This window comes from Equus caballus, chromosome 17, assembly GCF_041296265.1.
Source record: "Equus caballus isolate H_3958 breed thoroughbred chromosome 17, TB-T2T, whole genome shotgun sequence".
In the NCBI taxonomy this organism is placed as follows: domain Eukaryota; kingdom Metazoa; phylum Chordata; class Mammalia; order Perissodactyla; family Equidae; genus Equus; species Equus caballus.
Window position 1 is genome coordinate 42567551 of NC_091700.1, and position 17408 is coordinate 42584958.

Here is a 17408-nt window from a genome sequence, read left to right on the forward strand (position 1 = left end):
AGTCAAAATGAATGATAAATATCTATTACAGCCTCCCTAAAAGCACCACTAGTAGCAATGATGTCAGGAGGGATTCTCTCTAGTATAATTCATAACCCAAAAGACCCACTGTATATGACATACTATCAAAGACATTTACTATATAAAACCAGAAAATATTGATGAAGAGAGATAATCTGGAGAGCCAAATAGAAGACATTAATTTGATCTCAAGAGGTGGAAGAGTAATCATTCCATAATATATTCCCAAGAAACAGTACAGTATTCCCAAGAAAGTCAACACAAGGGAAAAACTGTTATCTGAATTTTTAATATCATGCATGTACATGACACTTCCCTATCAGGAAGTCTCTCTTAGTTTGCTTCTTTACTCCAGGCACCAACCAACCGGTGTCACATCTCCACAGGCAAGCTCTAACTTGGCCATGCTTAGCATACCAACAAGTTCCTAAGTTAAGACAAATGTCTGTTGTCAAGTTTATTAACCTCCCACCTCTAAATATTACCTATTTTTGTTAGTTCCTTATATGTTACCACAGCTATTGGTCCATTCTTTTACATTTATACCTTAGTATGTATCCTTCATAACTATCTCTTAGTTTTTGATCCACTGCTTACTATAACTATCTCTACTTTAAGTCCTGACTGGCAGATCTATAGTTCCTGCAGTCTTTTAAACATTTATTGAGTGCTTCAATTCAGTTTCAGCAAAACTTTACTGAGCTCCTTCAGGTTCACTTCACCCTCATAGCTACAGCTATCCTAAGAAGCTATTATAACCTCTGTTTTATAGTGAATCAAACATACAGAAGTTAAATAACTTGTCTTTGGTCACCTGAAGCAAATCTACCTCTATCAACCAAGTCCTGTGCTCTTTCCACTCATCTTTATCTCTTTCCCTATCAAACTACAAAGCACTCTGCTAGTTAGAATTTAAGACTTCACTATACTTCCTGAAACCTATTTTTCAAACACTACTTAAAAACCTGTCCTCTAGACCCCCTGACCCGACCTGCTCCTTCCAATCTTGTTCTAGTGAATTCTTCTATTCCCAGCTTCTTTCTCTATATCCATCTACAGCACTACTGATACATGCTAGGCATGGTGCTCTTAAGATTTCAAGAAAAATTCTGCCAACAGACTCTCCTTTTGGGGGAAAGAAGAGAAGTAAGACTTGAGAGGTCATCGTGGTCTTGTTTCAGCCTGTTTTCTTCCGCTTAACAGATTATACACTACAGGAACATCAATGGACCATAATTAACTGCTTAATAGATTCTTTTATGCATTGACTATAAACAACCTGAAACCAGTGATCAGCCTGAGGCAAGAGTGATAACTGAAGACACACCTAGTGCCTCAAAGTAAATGAAAATCTGCCACGTCCATTATTTTTTGAGGGGAAAAAAATCTTAACAGACAAATTTGACCACAAAAAGCAAGTGAGTGAAATGAAGTTGCTGCTAAGAGCTATCTGAGCACATGTGAAAATTAAAATCAGGATATACTTTTCATGCCATGTTTACACAAACCAGAAAAATTCAGAACCCAAGCCAAGTGCTCTGGATTTTTCAATAGCAAAGTTAGCAAAGTAGCCCCTTATCTTGTAGGCAAATCATAACTGTCCACTATAGATACTACGTTTGTAAAGTAACAAAATACGACTATTTTTTTTCTTACTTTCCCAAGGAGGCAGTATGAGTAATGGTTAGGTGCAAAAGCTTTGTATGATCTTGAGCGTTTGTGAAACTCATTTTGCTTTATCTGCAATATAGGGACAGGTGTACTCACCTCACAGGATTGTTCAAAGAATTAAATGAGATCCTAAAGTTCTCAGCACAATGTTTTTTACATAATCATCCCTCAAAATGTTCCTTTTCCTCCTCATTATTATTTATGTCCTTAGTCTGTGTTTCCTCACCTACAGTATTAAAATCTCCACCATATAGGGTAGTTGTAAGAATTAAGCACATTGCATGGCACATAACAGGTACTTATGAAAGCCCATCATTTCCATCTCTTTAGGATTACAGGAGGAGTCAGGAGTCAATGAAACTACACAACTATATTTATAAAGCTCTGGGTTGGGAGAAAAACACACCAGCTTCTCAAGAATTGTGTATTTACCTTTGGTAGGGGGAAGTCTGGTGAGGAGAAGAGTGTAGGAAGAAAAAGAAGATAAAGTTTTATTATTATATAATGTAGGCAGTCATTTAATCACATAATTAAGTATGACTTCATAATGATTTGAAGTAATGATTTATAATAACATTAAAGAACAAGGTTAAACTTACTTAAAAAACAATCAGGGACTAGTACACTGTTTCAAGTAAAACAAAAACATCTTCAGTGGCAACAAAACATACACACAAGAAATTTAAACATTAATTAGCAAGACATTTTAGAAGCGACTTCAAAAACAGTCTCATTACTTCATCGTCCTATGAAACCAAAACAACATTTTGAACTAGAATTTAAAACATGAAGTAACAGGAACCCACTATTGTGAAGTTTAATTCTGTTTTAAATTTTGCATTCTTCTGAAAGAAATACATGTGTACCAGACATAGGGAAATAAACATTTCAGGTTCCTTACCTGTTGTGTTCCATCTGCACTTACAATAGGGGCAGAGAGAAGAGAAATATCACTACTTAAAATCTGAGCTGTATCCAGCAGTGGTGGATGTTCTGCCATTATCAATAAGACATTAATATATCGGATAACCCTCCAACTCTGAAAAACAAAAATAAATAGCCATTTGTGTGGACATTCCTAAAAATATATTAAAATATAATATATTCAAGATTTGTCTCATTCTTTATCCCAAAGAGATATTCCCGTCAAAGGAAATTTCACAATACTCTGTTGACTACTTTTTTTTCTGTCAACAGACCATTTAAGGAAATTTATGTCTTATAACTTAACCAACTATCTGTCAAAGTAGACAGTAAATTAAGATATATTAAAGCCAATATATCAGCAGCTTCTATTTAAATTCCATGTCTGCTTGTCTCTCTACCCCTTCCATCTCTATACAATATTTATTTAACCACCACTACTCTAGCTGAACACTGGGAGAGGCACTAAAATGCAATGATTGAGTGAGGCAACTCTACCACTAACTTTTTCTATGAGCAGAGAAGGTGATTATGAAGACCGAATCCCCCCTCATTACCCTATGAGTCTCTAGGAACCACAGAAGAATTATAATTTTTCACTGATTCTTCAGATGGAGCAAACTGGTAGAAAAATTTATTCAGGATAAGAATGAGAACCTTTAAGTTTTGAGCTTCGATACTGGTCTTCTATCATTCTGTCTTTTTATTCTTTTCTAAGTGACACCTACTTTACAATAAACCAAATCATTTCAGCGATAAAAGTACAAACATTTAGAATCTTTGCCTGTAGACACAGAATCACTTATCTAAAAAGTAAAAGACTTGACATAAGCAATATTAGTCTACCATATACAACATCAAGTAACTAAACGTCAGCAAATCACAACTCAAGACGAATACAACTGAGCTCCACCATAAATTTTATCTAACTTATACTGAAAGGCAACAGATATTTTTGGATGCTTGCAGCATTCTACAATCCAGCAGTGTCAAGATGTTTAACTTTTAAAAGACATTAAATTCATTTTGTTTATTTTAAAATCTTAAATCTTTGCAGAAACTCTCATACAAGTTGATTTAACCTAAAAACAATTCTCTATTTAGATATATAAAAACTGCTATAAGACTTTCAAAAATATTCCATACAGGTATCTATTTCAAGATTTTTACACTTAAGATCATAGTATGGCATGTTTTATATATTACTTAACTCATAAAAATGCATGCCATTTAAACCTAACATATAGACAGAGACAAATCTAACTTATGGCTTAATCTGTACTGCTATATTTTTAAAAGTCCAATAAAATCAGTAAGTACTTTAAATCAAATCAAATAATTTCACTCTGTGGAATATACAAAGAATTACATGACAGGAAAGAGTCAATGTATTATTTTCCCTCTTGCATGTCACATAATTTAGTTTAAGGAGAACTATTTTAGGGAAGCTAACTCACGATTAATTAGAGAAAGTTTATAAGTAACTTATTTTTTTAATTCGTAAATTAAGAAAAATTACCACCACTGAATAATCTGTCATTGTATTCTACTTGTGATATTTTATATAATATGCTTAGCTAAAGCTGTAAACTACCATTATTATTTAAGTTTGAGAAAGTAATGCTGAAGATACAACCACAGTTTGCTTTCAAGAGGTGGACTGGAAGCTTTGCAAAGATACAAATTTCTTTTGAACCTCCAGTTAATTCCAAGAACAGTGCTATTATACACTGGATCTGAAGCCACATGCTATGTTTTAATATTATCATTCCACTTACAGTATTCTAATTGATTCTTTTCAAAGCTATAATACATCAAAAGCTTCATTTATGAACTGCTTTCTTGTTTGGCCATATCCATCACAGTATATGCAAAGTAGCAGGTTTTATTTAAGCATGAGAATTGGAAACTTCGGCCATGCAACTAAAACGTTGCATTTAGAAATCTAAAAATTCTTTTGATTTCTACATAGAGAACATTGTCAGTTTCTTCTTTCAATCAATTTCTTCTAATTTTGTTATTCCTACTTTCTACATTCTCATTTTATCTTGTGACCACAAACACCCACTTGTTTTAAGTTATGCATCTATTTTGTTTCTTTTTAAAAAAGTGTAATGTTTGATATGTGCAAAAAAAAGGGGAGGAGGAATTTGTTGCATTTGCTAATTCTTATGGAATAAGTACTCCCCCACGGCCTATTTCAAGCTGTTATAGTTCAAAAATCAACCTGGAAATTCCTGAATTTTTAACAATTAACTTTTGTATACAAGTACAAGATGGTCTCAATACATCACTGTTTCTATCTAAATCTACACATCAATATATAACTATCTATGTAGTAATACTATAATATTAACATTTAGGGAATCTGGTGAAGAAAAGCTGAATATCTTTGTACTGTTCTTGCAACTTTTCTGTCACTCTGAAATTTAAATTAATGTCAAATTAAACAATATTTAGAAAAATTAATGTCAGGTAGATTGCAGATCTGAATGTAAAAGGTAAAACAAAAAAGCTTCTAAAAGATAAAGACAGAAGAATATCTTCATAGTCATTGGATAGAGAAAGATTTTTTAAACAGGGTATAAATTATATTTCTTAAATCATAAAGGAAAAGAATGATATATTGAACTTAATTAAAATTAAGAACTACTATCCAGGGGCTGGCCGGGTGGCGCAGCAGTTAAGTTCGCACGTTCCGCTTCTCGGCGGCCCAGGGTTCGCTGGTTCGGATCCCGGGTGTGGACATGGCCCCGCTTGGCAAAAAGCCATGCTGTGGTAGGCGTCCCACATATAAAGTAGAGGAAGATGGGCATGAATGTCAGCTCAGGGCCAGTCTTCCTCAGCAAAAAGAGGAGGACTGGCAGTAGTTAGATCAGGGCTGATCTTCCTCAAAATAAAAACAAAAACAACACAAAACAAAAAGAACTACTATCCATTAAGAAATATCTTAGAATGAAAAGGCAAGCCACAGACAGAAGACATTCACACCATAAATAATTGAAAAAGAGTGAATATTTAGCATATATATGTCTCTTACCAATTGATTTTTTTAAAAAAGAAAAATTCCAAAAGACTTGAAGATGTTCTTCACAAAAGTGGAAATTTAAGAGACCAATAAACATACGGAAAGATTGTCAAATTCATTAATTACTAGGAAAAAGCTAATCAAAAATCATAATGAAATAACACCACGTACTCACTAGGATGATAAAAAAAACCAGACTGACAATATCAACTATTAGTGAGGCTTTGGAGCAACTGGCATACCCATAAGAAATGGGAGTGAAAACTCATAAAATCACTTTGGAAATCAGTTGGATTTTATCTAACAAAGTTGAACATATAAATATTCTACGACCCAGTTACAATCCAGCTATTAGACTGCTAGTATATACCAAAAAGAAATGCATGCACATATACACCAAAAAAAAAGTACAAGAAGGTATACAGCAGCATTATTCTTTAATTGACCCAAACTGTAAACAATTTAAATGTCCCTCCACAGTAAACGGTAAATTGTATCTGATTCCATCCAATGGACTATATAGCAATGAAAATTAATGAACTAGGGATCGAGGGAACACCACAGATAAATTTCACAAATACAATGTGAGTGAAAAATGGAGAATACACACTGCACAACTTTAAAGAAACTTCAAAAACTGATAAAACCAATCTATGGTGTCAAAAGTCGGGATAGTGATTGCCTTTAAAGACAAAGAAAGGATGGGGACTGAGAGGGGCATGAAGGCAATTTATAGGCTGCTGGTACCGTTCTATGTCTTGACCTGAGAGGCTGTTACGTGGTAATTACCAATACACTATGCATTGAGCTGTACACTGATAAGTATGCATTTCTCTGCGTATACTTCAATAAAATTATTATTATTATTATTACTTTTTGCTGAGAAAGATTCGCCCTGAGCTAACATCTGTGCCAATCTTCCTCTATTTTATATGCGGGTCGCCACCACAGTATGGCTGCAGATAAGTGGTGCATATTTGCACCCAAGAACTGAACCCAGGATGCCGAAGTGGAGTGTGCCAAACTTAACCACTAGGCCATGGGGCCGGCTCCATCAATAAAATTATTTTTAAAAGTTAAAAGGACCACATGATCATCTCAATTGATGAGAAAAAGCATCTGACAAGATTCAGTACCCTTTCATGACAAAAACACTCAACAAACTAGGAACAGAAGGAAACTACCTCAACATACTAAAGGTGACATATGAAAACCCCGCAGCTAACACCATGCTCAGTGGTGAAAGACTGACATATTTTCCTAAGATGAGGAATGAGGCAAGGATGCTTGCCCTCACCACATCCATTCACAGTGTTGGACAATGTATGGAAGTCCCAGCCAGAGCAATTAGGTAAGAAAGAGAAATAAAAGGGATCCACATTGGAAAAGAAGAAGTAAAACTATCTCTGTTCACAAATGACAAGACATTATACGTAGAAAACCCTAAAGATTCCATTAAAATGCTGCTAAAACTAATGAACAAATTCAGTAAAAATGTAAGACACAAAATCAGCACACAAAAATCAGTTACATTTCTATATACTAACTGAACAATCTGAAAAGGAAATTAAGAAAACAATTCTATTCACAATAGCATCAGAAAGAGCAAAATACTCAGGAATAAATACCAAAGAGGTGAAAAATTTGTATACTGAAAACTACAAAATATTGCTAAAGAAATTAAATAAGATACAAATAAATGGAAAGACATCTTGTGTTCATAGAATGGAAGAGAATATTGTTGAGATGTCCATACCATCCAAAGCAATCTACAGATTCAATGCAATCCCTATGAAAATCTCAATGGCACTTTTTGCAGAATAGAAAAGTTCATTCTAAAAGTCGTATGGAATCTCAAGGGACCTTGAATAGCCAAAACAATTTTGGAAAAGAACAAAGTTGGAGGACTCAAACTTTCTGATTTCAAAACATATTACAAAGCCAGAGTAATCAAAACAGTGTGGTACTGGCATAAAGACAGACAAATATACCAACGGAATAGAATAGAGAGCCCAGAAATAAACTCTCATATGTACGGTCAAATGATCTTCAACTAGGGAGCCAAGACTATTCAATGGGGGAAGAACAGTCTCTTCAAGAAATGGTGATGGGAAAACTGCATATCCACATGCGAAAGAATGAAGCTGGATCCTTATTTTACACCATATACAAACTTTAACTCAAAATAGAAAAAAAGACCTAAACGTAGGACCCAAAACTATAATACTACAAGAAGAAAACAGGAGGAAAGCTTTATGACGTAGGATGTGGTAATGATTTCTTGGATACGACACCAAAAGCAAAGGCCAGATAGACAAATGGGACTACATCAAACCGGAAAATTTTTGTGCTTCAGGGGTCACATTCAACAGAGAAAAAGGCAATCTATGGAACAGAAAAATATTTGCAAATTGAGCTCTGGCTGCTAGAAAATACCACAGGCTGGGTGTCTTAAACGTTTATTTCTCACAGTTCCTGAGGAGGCTGGGAAGCCCAAGATATGAGTGCCAGTATCCTCAGGTTCTTCGTGAGAGCCCTCTTTCTGGTTCCCAAAGGGCCACCTTCTTGCTGTATCCTCATATGGCCAAGAGAGAGGGAGCTCTGGTCTCTCTTCTTCTTCTTAGAGGATAAGGGCACTAATCCCAGCAGGGGGCTCCACCCTCATGATCTCATTAAACCTAATTATCTCCCAAAAGCCCACCTCCTAATACCAACACATTACGACTTAGGGCTTTGACATAAGAATTTTGAAAGAACACAAACATTCAGTCCATACATTTCACCCTTGGCCCCCTAAAATCCATGTCTTTTTTGCATGCAAAACAGTCATGCACAACATGATGACGTTTTGGTCAATGACAGACTGAATATACGACGTGGTCCCATAAGATTAGTACCATACAGTCTAGGTGGGTAGTAGGATTACCATCTAGGTTTCTGTAAATACACTCTGTGATGTTTGCATGATGACAAAATTGTCTAACGACACATTTCGCAGAACATATCCCTGTTAAGCAATATAGCACTGTACATTCATTCCATCCCAAAAGCCACAAGTCTTAACTCACTTCAACATAAACTCATACAATTCATCCTGAAGCAAAATTCCTCTTCAGTTGTGAAACCATTAAGTTACATGCTTCCAAAATACAATGGCGGAACACACATACGGTAGATATTCCCATTCCAAAAGGAAGATATCAGAAGTTAGAAAAGGGTGACAGACCCCAAGCAAGTCTAAAACAAGCAAGGCAAAGACCATTACATCTCAAGACTTGAGAATAATCTCTTTGGTTCCATGCTCTGCCCGTTGAACCCAATGGGGTGGTGGCATCACCCCCACAGACATTCTTTTGCCTTGGTAGAACCCTAACATGCTGGGCAGAGGTCCCATCCTTGGAAACTCAGGTCGAGGCAGCCCTACCACTCAGGCCTGTGCACTCTAGACCTGTGGTTAAGAGTAGCAGCCCTGATAACAGGAGTCACCTTTGGGGTCCTTCTTCCCTTATCTTAAAGGATAATGCATGTTCCCAGCCTTCCTTCATTCCATTTTTCTGTTTTCTTTAGTCCCAGCTGGCAGTGTTTTCTGCTGGTATAATTTCTCTCTCTTCCTGGCTTCTGTTAAGATGCTGATTAGGTCCATGGTCCACACTCACGCTAATATCCTTATCAAGTGGTTGGTCAGCCACACTCTTGGTGTTCTCTTCTGAACATGCTTTCTCATTTTTTGCAATATGGATAGGCTGAGGATTTTCCAAATCTTTTAAGTTCTGGTTCCTTTTTGCTTAACAAAGCCTTCTTCATTTCTCTCCTCTCACATTTTACTATAAGCAGTGAGAAGGAATCAAGCCACTCCTTCAACACTTCGCTTAGAAACCTCCTCAGTTAAATACCCAATTATCACTCACAAGTTCTACCTTCCATGAAACATTAGAATACAAACACAACTCAGTCAAGTTTTTTTGCCCTTTTTAGTAAAGATCACCTTTTCTCCACTGTCCAATAACAATATTCTTCATTCCCACCTGAGATCTCAGAAAGGCCTTTACCATCCATATTTCTACCAACATTCTATTCATAGTTATTTATGTATTTTCTAAGAAGATGGAGGTTTTCTCTCCAGCTCTCCTCTTTTCTCTCTCCAGTCACCATCAGCAGTCCTTTAAAAGCAATCTTGGCTTTTTCTAGCATGTGCTTCAAAACTTTTCCAGCCTCTACCCATTACCCCATTTTAAAGTCACTTCCACGTTTTTAATTTGTTACAGCAGCACCCCACTTACTGGTACCAATTACTGTTTTAGTCAGCTCAGGCTGCTAGAACAAAATACCACAGACTGAGTGGCCTAAACAACAGACATTTAGTTCTCAGTTTTGGAGGCTGAGAAGTCCAAGATCAGGGTGCCAGCATGGTCAGGTTCTTGGTGAGGGCCCTCTTCCCGGCCTGCAGATGGCTACTTTCTTGCTGTATCTTCACATGGTCAAGAGAAAGCTCTCGTCTTTTTTCTTTTTTTTTTTTTTTTGAGGAAGATTAGCCCTGACCTAACATCTGTTGCCAATCTTCCTTTTCTTTGCTTGAGGAAGATTAGCCCCAAGCTAACATCTAGGCCAATCTTCCTCTACTTATATGTGGGTTGCCACCACAGCATGGCTGATGAGTGGTGAAGGTCCAAACCTGGGATGCAAACCTGCAAACCCAGGCCACCAAAGTGGAGCATGCCAAACTTAACCACTACAATACAGGGCTGGCCCCCTCTTTGTCTTCTTATAAGGGTACTAATAAATAATGGGGGCTCCACCCTCATGACCTCACCTAAACCCAAATACCTCCCAAAGGTCCACCTCCAAGTATGATCACATTGGGAGTTAGGGCCTCAACATATAAATTTGGGGGGGGGGGGGCGGGGGGACACATTCAGTCCATAAAACTATTAGGTTTAGATACAGTACTATTTTTTTTCCTCCAGTCAACTCCTGTAATTCTTAATCTATACTAGTTTCCTTACTCATATATTCTGCCACAGTTTTTCTTCCTTAAACCTCCTCATTCATATCCATCCATTCTACCTGAATTTGTTCTATTCCAAGGATGTTGATGTTACGATGACAATAGCCTAGACAAAGAATCTAAGGTAGTCAGATCATGACAATGAGCTTGGCCTGGAGTTTCAAACTTCACTTCTACTTGCTTAAAAATTATGTGAGAAAATGCAAAGAAGGATCCTATTTGGATTCCAGCCACAGCGTCACTGAGGAACCCACAGGAAAAACAGATACATTTAGATTGAGAAATTCAATGTATTTTTCTGGTCTTTTAATTTGTCTAAATCAACAAAACTAAAAATTTTGGGACTCCAAGGCCATATGTGAAATCATAAGACTACTACGTACATCAAAAAGTCTTAGCATCACATTTAAATCTAGAACTTAGGAGTACTTGAAAATAAACCTATGAAAAAAGGTAAAAATATTAAAGTTACAGTAGCAACTCTATTAAGATGCTGTTATTATGGTGATTTTTTTCTCTATTTCCCCAATTTTTTTGTAATGTGAATACGGTTATACCACTTTCATCAAAATTTTGACTTAAAAATGAATAGCATTGGTGCCGGCCCAGTGGAATAGTGATTAAGTTCATGCACTCTGCTTCAGCAGCCTGGGGTTCACAAGTTTGAATCCTGGGCGTGGACCCAGCACTGCTCGTCAAGCCATGCTATGGCGGCATCCCACATAAAATAGAGGAAGACTGGCAGAGATGTTAGCTCAGAGCCAATTTTCCTCACCAAAAAAGAAAGAAAGAAAGAAAAAAGAACAGTCAGTCTCCAAGAGTCCTAGGCCACTACAGAGTCACATTTAGCTTATCAACCATCTAAATAACTTTTCGGGAGTTCAATAAATTTTTCTTAAACTTGGACTTTATCCAATTTACTAATTCATCTTACAAACTGATATCATAAAATGTATTTTTCCAATGCAGACCTCTATATAATTTTTTTAACTTTTGGATTTTTTATCTTCTAAACTTGACTACATTAGATTACAAAAAAGTACTATAAATCAACTGTACTGGAATTTCCTGAGATGAAAGTCATGAGAATCATTCTGCAAAATCACCCTATCATTTCTCAACAGAAATTTAAAACAAATATTTTACAGATTTTATTTAACAATGAGAACATGACCTTAGATTATTTTTCCCCAAGACTAATTAATTCTTTCAATTACTCTGTTTGATGTTAACTGTACTCCAGAAAAATGACTCTTAAAAATATATGTAATTAATTAAATCCATTATTTTGGTTCACCTAAATTTCCAATTAATGCGAACTTTCATTAAGACACAAAGGACAGCTGTACTTTTATTTATAAAAGAAATCTATATTCGTACAGAAAGTAAAAAAGGAAATGGATAGTAAGGAGAGAGAGTGCTATCAATGATTTTAAATGACTGACATCAAATAGGAAAAAAATAAGACAACTCTTTTGATCATTCAAAAGACTTATGACTGATTCAGTCTTCTCGTTCTTTCTCTCCTCAACGCCCACTTTTTCATTCCTTTGGTTACTGGAAATACAAAATGAACACTGCTACAAAATTTGGTATAAGAACAGACTGCTAAGAACTAAGAGTATTACATTAAAAGAATAAATAGAGGCAATCCTCAACTTAGAATTAGGCTGCCTTCCAACACTGCATTTAGAAGTCAGAAATATTTAGGGAGGGAGGGCCCCATGACATAGTGTTTAAGTTCGATGCACTTCGCTTTGGTGGCCCAGGTTCGGGGGTTCGGATCCCTGGCACGGCCCTACACCACTCGTCAGCCATGCTGTGGCAGTAACCCACATATATACTGGAGGAAGGCTGGCACAGATGTTGGCTTGGGGCTCATCTTCCTCAAGCAAAAAAAGAGGAAGACTGGCAACAGATGTTAGCTCAGAGCTAATCTTCCACAACAACAACAACAACAACAAGAAGTCAGAAATACTTGGAAAATATTTTCCCATAGAAACATGTAATAAGCGGTGGTTAGGTTCTCAAATCATGCTACAAAAGTTCAATTTAACCTCTTATATATATTTCTTAAATATTTTTATTTGTGGAAAATTTCAAACATACACAAATGTAAACATTACACTATAATGAACTCCCATGTCCTCATCACCCAGTTTCAACCAATTCAACACACAGCCAGTCTAGTTTCATCTATACACCACCTACTTCTTCCTGTCTTGTGTTATCTTCAAGTATATTATATAATTTTATCTGCAAATATTTCAGTATGTATCTCTGAAAGATAAAGACTTATTTTTCTAAACATAACCACAAAACCATTACCATACACAAAAATTAATTTCCTTAAATCATCAAATATGCAATGCTTAAATTTCAAACTGACTCATTAATTTTAGTTTTTATTGAGGTGACATTGGTTTATGACATTACATAAATTTCAGGTTTACATCATACTTTGACTTCTGTATAGACCACATTGTTTTCATCAGCAAAAGTCCAGTTGCCATCTGTCACCATATAAATGTGCCCCATTACCCCTCATTTTTAATTAATTGCTCCATTAACTTTCATTAAAACTTGTTTGAAGCAGGATTCATATTAAATGCACATACTATTATTGGTTTTCATGGCTTTTAAAAGCTTTTAATGTAAATTCTCTCCATTTGCCTCATACGACTTCTATAATAAAATCTATTTTAAAAACCAATAATTTGTCCTTAAAGGTGACAATAACTAGATCACATAGCTATAACTGACAAACCTTTTCATGTTGGTATATCGAGAGCCATACTGATGTATGTCATTCTAAAGGTTATAACTACATTCCATTTTTAAAAGGAGTTTGTATGTAACGGTTTCTTTCCCAGGTACTTGAGCCCCACATCTCTTAATAGCTTCTATGTATCCCCAGTTAAGGGACCATAACTTCTTCTTTATAAGCCTCTACAACGTGATACACAGTGAATGGAAGGGAAAAAAACTTTAAGACTTGGTTAAATAGAGAACTGAAAACAGTGAGACATATAGTTATTTGTTTGTTTGTTTGTTTATTTATTAAGATTAGCCCTGAGCTAACATCTGCCGCCAATCCTCCTCTTTTTACTGAGGAAGACTGGTCCTGAGCTAACAGCTGTGCCCATCTTCCTCCATTTTATATGTGGGACGCCTGCCACAGGATAGCTTGATAAGCAGTGCGTAGGTCTGTGCCTGGGATCCGAACCGGCAAACCCCAGGCCAGCCCCAGTAAGCTATATTTTTCACTATACACCTGTGTCCGCAGTAAGAAGATTTAGGAGATGTAATCAGTCAATTACACAGATGGTGTATCTTATAAACTCAAGCTTGTCTCTCCACCTCTACTATCATTACCTTAACTCCAAGCTTCAAATCTTTTTGCCCAGATGACAGCAGAGCCTCTAGATGACAGATTTTACTTTGCCAAAGATAGCTGCAGGATCTCCCATCCCACACGCTCTCCTAGAACCTTGCTGTTTACTCATCAAGAGAGGCAAACTATTTTCCCTTCCCTTGAATCTGAGTGGTTTTGTGACTTGTTTATAAGCAATAGAATGCTGTGGAAATAACTATGTGAGTTTCAAGGCTGGATCATAAAATGTAATTCAGCCTCCACCTGTTTGCTAAAACATTCACATAATACTTGGAGCCCTGAGCCACCATGTCAGAAGTCAAATTACCTTCAGGCAGCCATGACACGAGGAAGTGGAGTTATATGGAACAGGCACACATAGGTGCTCTAGTGGGCAGCCCTAGTCTTTTATTTGTCTCATTCTAGGGACTAGCCAAATGAGTGAAAAAGCTTTCATGTGATCCCAGTCCCCTGCTGTCAATACAGAGGCAGCATTTGCAGCTTTCAAACCTTGAGGCCCCAGACATCATGGAGCCTAAATAAGCTATCCCTGCTGCACCCTTTCTGTATTCCTGACTCAAGGTATCCATGAATATATTAGTGTGGTTGTTTAAGCTACTGGACTTGAGGGAAATTGGTTACGCAGCAACAGTAACTGGAATAGCCCCATAACAGGATGCAATGAGCTGACTGTTTGTGACCCTCAAAACTGGGAAAAAGAAAAGTCAATCAATGGAGGTAATTTAGAGAACATTAGTGAGATCTCATTTTAATATCAACTTTGACTAGAAAATCTCAAAAAGCCAATTTCTAAGACAAATAAAGGCAGTATCAATATACTGAAACACTGTCTTCTGTATCTACCCATAATTATAGTTATGATTTGTTAAAATATTATTGTTAAAATTTCATTACCACCCCACGAACCATTATTTTATCTAAGAGCACATCCGGGCACCTTTAATTCTCTTGCACAAAAATTTAAAAAGGAAATCATGTGAGGATCTTATATTTTATTATGAAAATTTTCAAACCTACAGGAAAGACAAAATAATTAAATAGTCAACACTGTATATGTGCCATCTAGGTTCTAAAACTAACATTTTTCTTTACCACATGTATTCCTGTGTCCATCTTTTTTCAAAAACACATTTCAAAGTTGCAGACATCAGTATATTTCACCCCTAAACACTTAAGGTATATTTTAGCAACTACTATTCAATATCTGTTTAGTTCTTTTTTGAAGGCAAAACTTAGGTATGATGAAATGCACAAATCTTAAGTATGCCATCACGTGAGATTTCTTGAAATGAATTCTACCACTACCAGTGTCTAAGTAACTAAAGTCCTGCCGCTGCTGTAAGGCCGTCATTTCCAAACTTTGGCGTGTATCAGAATCACCCGCAGGGCTTATTAAACAGATTGTTGGGCTCCACACCTAGAGTTTCTGATTCAACAAGTGTGGGCTAGGGCCCAACAATTCACATTTCTAGTAAGTTCCCAGGTTAAGCTGATGCTGCTAGCCCCAAGACTATACAGATCTAAGAGCAAACTAACTTTTACATAAGTATTAACTTGATGTCAAGTTGATAACAATGTAAGGTACATCATTCTTGAGGGCTCCACCTCAGCTGTAAATACATTCTTGTTCCTCAACTAGCAATATATAAAAATAGTTTCCTTCAGGAGAAGAAAGTATTTTTAAAGTAATCAAGTTTAATGAGACCTTTGAAATTGCCTTTGGATATTTCAGCCAAATCAATATACTATGAGCCAAATCAGTTTTCCTCTCAGAGTGAAACTAATTCCTACAGGTTAAAAAATAAATAAATAGAAACTTTTAAATGTTCTTGGGAAATGGCAGAGTAATGAATTAAGTTAAACATTCATCAAGCACATACAATGTGTCAACTACTCTAGATTTTTAAAATAGCTTTATTGAGGTATAATTGACATATATCAAATGACACATTTAAAGTGTACAATCTGATAAATTTTGACACATAAACTACACCCATGAAACCATTACTACAAACAAGATAATGAACCTACCCATCATCCCCCCAATGTCCCTACTGTCTATTTGTAATCCAGCCTTTGTATTTCCATAATGATTAATGATGTTCAACATGTTTTCATGTGCTTATTTGCCATCTGTATAGCTTTTTGATTAAGTATCTGTTCAATACTTTCCAGCATTTTATTACTGGGTTGTCTTATTATTCAGTATTATAGTGATTTACATATTCTGGATACTAGTCTCAGTTAAGTGATTTGCAAAGACTTTCTCCCTGTCTGTGGCTTGTCTTTGCATTCTCTTAACAACATCTCTTGAAGAGCAGAAGTTTTAATCATGAAGTCCAACTTACCAATTTGTTATTTTGTGGATGGTGCTTTTGGTGTTGTATCCAAGAGATCTTTGCCTAATCCAAGGTCACAAAGATTTTCTCCTAAGTCTTCTTCATGAAATTTTATAGTTTTAGTCTATTCTATTATTGAGGGGTATTGAAATCTCTGCTAAAATTGCATATTTGTATATTTCTCTTTGCAAGTCTATCATGTAATTTGAAGCTCTTCTATCAGATGCACAAAAATTTAGGATTATGTCCTCTCTATGAATTAATACCTTATTATGAAATGACTCTCTTCGTCCCTGGTAATAATCCTTTCTCTGAAATCTAACTTCTGATCTAATATAGTCACTCCAGCTTTCTTTTGGGTAGTGTTAGCATGGTATATCTTTTCCAACCTTTCAACTTATGTGTGTCTTTGTAGAATGGGTTTCTTGCAGATGTGATATACCTGAGTCTTGATTTTCTTTTAAAAAAAATTTAACCCAATGATCTCTGCCTTTTAATTATAGTGTTTATACCATTTATATGTAATGTGATTATTTATATGACTGAGTTCAAATCTACCATCTTACTATTTGTTTTCTGTTTGTCCCACATGTTCTTTGTTTCCTTTTTCCTCTTTATCTGCTTTGTTTTGGATTATTATATTTTATCTCCCTTGTTGGCTTAAAGACTATAATTTTTTGTTTTGTTTACTTTAGTGGTTGCTTTAGGGTTTATAATATGCATCTTTAAGTTATCAGAATCTAACTTCAAGTAACATTATACTACTTCAGGTATAGGTACCAGAACCTTACAACAATATACCTGTAATTTCTCCCCTTCTGAGCTTTGTGCTATTGTTATCATATATTTTACTTTTACATATGTTATAAACCCTACAATTATTACTATTTTTATATTAAAGTCAACTGTCTTTTAAATATATCTAAATAACAGTAATAAAAAATCTTATATATTTACCCATGCAGTTCCCATTTCCAGTGCTCTTCACTCCTTTCTGTAGGTCCAAGTATTCATACGGTTTAATTT

The 17408-nt window shown here is 35.8% G+C and overlaps 1 protein-coding gene across 4 annotated transcripts in view; it reads right to left on the reverse strand.

The window, feature by feature from the left end:
- The window catches only part of FNDC3A (fibronectin type III domain containing 3A), a 201173-nt gene that overhangs the window by 165208 nt on the left and 18557 nt on the right, over window positions 1-17408 (reverse strand). For 3 of the 4 annotated variants that reach the window (XM_070239704.1, XM_023621583.2, XM_070239703.1), the window contains exon 2: window positions 2594-2731. The exons of the other annotated variant lie outside the window; for it this stretch is intronic. In XM_070239704.1, coding sequence (XP_070095805.1) covers window positions 2594-2692 — 99 coding nt within the window. In that variant the 5' untranslated portion in view covers window positions 2693-2731. The remainder of the gene's footprint in view (window positions 1-2593; window positions 2732-17408) is intronic. 4 annotated transcript variants of the gene reach the window in all.